The sequence below is a fragment of the Alternaria postmessia genome (genome assembly GCF_024291825.1).
Source record: "Alternaria postmessia strain BMP 2775 chromosome Unknown scaffold_188, whole genome shotgun sequence".
Taxonomy (NCBI): domain Eukaryota; kingdom Fungi; phylum Ascomycota; class Dothideomycetes; order Pleosporales; family Pleosporaceae; genus Alternaria; species Alternaria postmessia.
The window spans coordinates 531-5,551 of NW_026260261.1; the positions used below are offsets into that span (position 1 = coordinate 531).

Genomic DNA, 5,021 nt, shown 5'->3' on the forward strand with positions numbered 1-5,021 from the left:
CTAGAGCCTGAGAAACCGGCGGTATGTACGAAGCGAATGGTAGATAGATTCTCGTCGCTTATTGACATATTGGTATGAACGTTGCAACCCTGTGATATAAAGCCGTGCTTTTGGCAACAACCTCGTGCAGGGTACAACTATTCTGCTTCCTCATCATCTCCTACTGAGACTTTTAGTGCATACACACCCAAAGACAGGCGATCTTGCTGAATGCACAAATCACACAGTGGTTGCGTGAGAAAGTAGCCTCTCGATGCACTTTGTTAACAAATGACCTGCCTCCTGCAGCAACTCCCACCTAGTCTGCTTGAACAAGTCTCGCATGATGATCAGCAGCCCCAAGCAAGCATTGCGATGCGAAGTCTTACTCAGATCTTCAGGTGTTTTCACGCCGCCCATGCGATTGAGGTACACCACCATATCCTCGACCTTGCGTTCGTAGTACAAGAGTTGGTGCGGCGTCTGAACCGGTCCTTCTAGCGCAAAGCCGTACGACCAGACAACGAGTGTGGCCAGATAAAGCGCCCATGATCGGTATGGGATGTGGTCGTCGCGCGCGGAGTAGGAGGAAATGTCGCTGGATGGGTTGCTGGGGTTCGGGCTGCGGCCTCTTCTGACCATGACGCGGGAAAGCAAGTAGAAGGCATGGAACGTGGCGTGTCGGGCTCGGGGGGTGGGAGCCCATTGCTCCATCCGGCGTTTTGCGTCTTTAAAGTCCTGTAGGGTTATCGGCTCCCCAAGTACTTCGGAAGCACCAGCATAGATCTGGCAGTCGACAAAATCGACATGTGTGGCCATGTTTGCCAGGTGGTATAGGACAGCCTGGGATTCAGAGATGTCATCGTCGCCAGTACCATCCCGACACCCATGTGGATCCGGAGCAGGGCAGTCTTCCTGCCTCCAGATGTCAAGAGCGTGGGTCAAGGATGCTAGCCGCTTGTCTTGTGTATCGAGTGCTGCTGTCATGCCAAGCGAGCTGGTTTGTAGATCCCACTGGTTCACATGCCATGACACGCTCAGCAAGCCTGCCATAAGTATCATGCGTCCGAACGGACTAGTTTTTACCGCTTCCTTGTTGAACGTTTTCTTAAGGCCGTCAAGGAAGGATATTGGATAGACGCAATCTGACTGCATAGCCTGACGAGCTTCAGAACTACTTCTTACAGACCAGAGAGCTTCGTCACATGGCAGCGGAAGACGCATCTCGTGAGTAGCTATGACAGCGCTTTGGCCGAACACGGTAGCATGCATGCTGTCGATGACGAAGGCCGCGAATGCTGCTCTTCTAGTAGCCTCTTCCGTGATCCAACGTCTCCACCACTCATCGAGTCTGTCTGTTCCGCTGATGCCATGACTTGATTTTTCTTTGACGCCAGGATGCGAGTCTGTCACTGACCGCCCGTTCAACGAGTTTCCTCGCCTTAGCAGCGTCCATGTGGTGGCATGGTAGACGTGCGCCCTTTCATGCAGCAGACGTGTGGAGTACATCTTCTCAAAGACCTCGACAAGGAGCAGGCTCTGAATTGCCCATAGTTTCGCTGGTGGACGGGCGTTGGGGTCCATGAGAAGCGCCCAACGCAAGTGCCACGCCAAGAAGTCAGATAGCTGAGCACAAGACTGTGTCGTCTCTTGATCGTAGTTCTTTTCCAAGGAAGAAGCTCCGAGACACATGATGGCGAGCAGTAGGAGCTCGGGACATGTGCTTGCGTCGAATGTTGGCTTGTGGAGAATCGGTAACTGTGGGTGGACGTGGTTCCAGTACGAGCTGATGTACGATTGCATCATGTACAGACTCAGTACGTGGCGGCAGTCGTCTTTGTTGCCCTTCATGATAGCTTCCTTTTGCGCCATGACTGGTGCGTGACCTGTTCCGTTGAAGCGCAAGCGAATAAGATCAAGGAGGTCTTTGCGCTTCTCATCGAGCAGTACAGTTTCGGGAAGCGAGGTGTCCAATGTGTTCTGAACAGATATTAGATACGCAGATCGAGCCGGGTTGTTCAGGTAGCTAGCGACAGGGTGTATGTAGTCGAAAGGCAGTTCTTGAGATTCAGTTTGCGGCCACGCATCAGCTACTGGGTATACTGCACTTGGATAATTTATGTGTGGTGAGCCTCCTGAGCTGAACTGGTTGCTGTTGAGAAGCCATGCCTTGAAGTCGTCAGCCATGGCGAATGGTGATTGATTATACGTGTTATTGTAGATCTGATTCTCTTGTCTTCGAGAAACAGGCATGTCTGTTGGTCGGACATATTCTGGTGGAGATAAGGCAGAGGAAGGGGGGTTCTGCAGTGAACTATACCCACCAGCGCTGGCCTGGTAGTCGACCGGGGATGACCTTGAGCCACATGAGCTGGTATTTGACGTCTGCGCGCGTAGACCGGGCGATGCAAGGTTCTCATCATCCGCATGAGGGTGGTTGTGGAGAGAGGCGTGACCTGTACTATAGCCGTCCAGAGCCGCGGCGCGCAATAGGAGTGCAAAGTCTCCATAGCTCTGGGACTGCATGTCGTGGGGCTCAGTCTCTGAGTCGCTGCCATAGATGCCGTCGCTCACCGGTCTCTGCGGCGGATTTAGGCTACTAAGGATGGTAATAGGGTTGGGAGGCATTTGGTGACCAGAGCCAATTATGGAGGCGCTATAGAATGGGTGTTGCACGCCATGCATTTCCTCAGTTTTCATGGTGTATAAACTCGAAAGTGATGCATCGTTCGCATTGAGTGTGGCTGCCACGTTGAGGTATGGATTGCGTTTTCTGGAGATGTCTCTGCGCAGTAGTTGCGAGCCGCAAAGCACATGTCTCTCCTTGTGACGGGTGTATAGATCTAGTCGAACGAAGGAACGGCTACAACCAGAAAAGTTGCAATAGTAAACTTGACTGCGGCTGTCTATACAATATCAGCGTGTCATCTCAACGCTAGCGAGAAACACTGGAGATGGCGAACTCACGGCTCAACTCGTGGCGGGACCGATGACTTGCGGTGGAATAGCCTTTTCCACAGCCGTAGTATGAGCAGATGAACTTCTTTTTACAGTCATTCCTGTCCTGCTCTTCGCTCTTGGAGAAGCCACAGTCATTGCCGCTATCGCCATCAGTGTAGTCGCCTTCGTCTCTGTCAGGCGATGCTAGACTCGAGGACTTGCTCGCAGCACCGACTGTAGCAATCTCCCCGTTTCGAAAGTCCGTTCGGGACTTGATTAGACCTGATGCACTTGTAGAAAGAGCATGCGCTACCATTGTTGGCAAGAGCTCGAGTGCAATGTCGTGTGTTCTTGGCCTACTGAGAAGTAAAGTCCGTACGGCGTGAAAGCAGGAGAATGCTGCATGGCCTTTGGGTGGTGCTGTTATAGTCTCGAGAAGTCCTTTGCCGGGTTATGAGAAACCGGCATGGAACGGCAGCAAAGTGAAGCGAATCGTCCAACCGAAATGAGCAACGGACAGGCCAACATAGCCAAAGATTTCCCGACAGGTCAGCGGTATCTTTAATGCTTCCCGTTGAAGCAGTGGTGAATTTGGGGGCCGGATGCGGTGGCCTACATGTGCAGCATCAGAGGTCGTCCATAGTCCGACATGTCCGTCCGCCGCGTCTCAGTAGGTTACTGGGCGTACGAGAAGCCTGGATGTAATATTGGCAAACCACCTGCGCGGGGCACTATCATCCGCGTCCGGGCCCGACCGTTGGACACGCACCTCAAGACGAAAATGTACATTGTGCCTGTTGCCACAAGAGCGGTCGGTTCCAGAGCTCCTGCAAGACAGCCAGGCTTGCACGAGGCGTTAATCGACACTGAGACATCCTCACGCTACAAAAGCCTCAGCTCGCTTTCCCGTGCATGCGGGTTATGCAAGGGACGTGCTAGGACGTAGTGGAGTTGGAGATGTAGAAGCGATACTCAACGGTGCATGAACGTGACGCAAGCCTCCTACCGCCATTAGTTGTCTCTCCTAGCCCGCCTCGCAGATTGCTGCCCTTCCAGGCTGGCTGGGCGGCTAGTGCTCAAGAAGTTGGTGCAGCCGCAAGCTCCGTCTCGGCATGCAGGGTTGAGTTGCATAATTCATTCTTTCGATGCTGCAGGGCACACGAGACCTGACTTGGGTGGCTATGTGAATGGGAACAGGAGCCTTGTCGCTCTTGTTATGCCAAACTGAATTTGGAGTCACTTTCCGGAAGCGCCCAGCGATACGCGTCTGGCCTTCCCGCTAACTCTCGTATGGCTTGAATGAAATCTGTGACAAAGATTGAATATTGTCAATACTGATAACTGTGGTGCATCTACCGCAGGACGTTGAACTTGATCAAGTCATTGTTATACCCCTATCGGACTTTCCCTCGGTTGTTCTTCTGCATCTGTCATCCCTAATTATTCTGTCTTTCAAGTGCATCAGGTCGACCGTACGTAACAGTGTCTGTTCATGTATGTATCTAATCAGTACACAGCGCCAAAGTGCTACATGAACACGCGGAACAGCAGACAAGGAGAACAGCTGCTTTGGAGGGATTTCCAAACTCTTTGTCAGAACAGTATCCAGCCATGCCATATGCGAGACGAGAGCAGACGAGCCGGATAGGTGGAGTCTGCAGGCGAATGGCTGGAACCACGGTGTAGAAAGACTTCTCCCTGAATGGCTATACTAAGAATCCCGACTTCCTAAGCAATCGTTTGCCAACAGTTCCAACGACCTTTGCAGTGATTTCACTCTGATTCTGGTGAGAAGACGATATACCAATCGACAATTTACCGGCAGAGCTTGATACAAGCGGGAAAGATGTTTGTCGATTCATATCTGGTTGACACTCGTGTACTTTCTCGCCACCAATCCGCCGAACTAGTCGAACAAGAGTACTGTCGACCGCTAGACCCGGCTACATGATCGGCGTGGCTCTCGAGGTTCTCAGAACTTTCTTCTACCACTCACTCCAGCAACCAATCGCAGAATTTTTCCCGTTGGCAAGATGGCAAGGCAGTTGCCGAGAATCAGCATGCGACCCTGCAAGCCTGCTTCCAAGTTATCGTACATAGGC

At 52.2% G+C, this 5,021-nt stretch overlaps 1 protein-coding gene across 1 annotated transcript; it reads right to left on the minus strand.

Moving 5' to 3' along the window:
• Positions 1-219: 219 nt before the first annotated feature.
• J4E82_011344 (uncharacterized protein) lies at positions 220-3,235 on the minus strand (the record flags this gene model as incomplete). The annotated part of the gene is made up of 2 exons (XM_051737552.1): positions 220-2,885; positions 2,947-3,235. The coding sequence occupies 2 exons, from the start codon at positions 3,233-3,235 to the stop codon at positions 220-222; spliced, it is 2,955 nt and encodes a 984-aa protein (XP_051582685.1).
• Between the last annotated feature and the right edge of the window lie 1,786 nt (positions 3,236-5,021).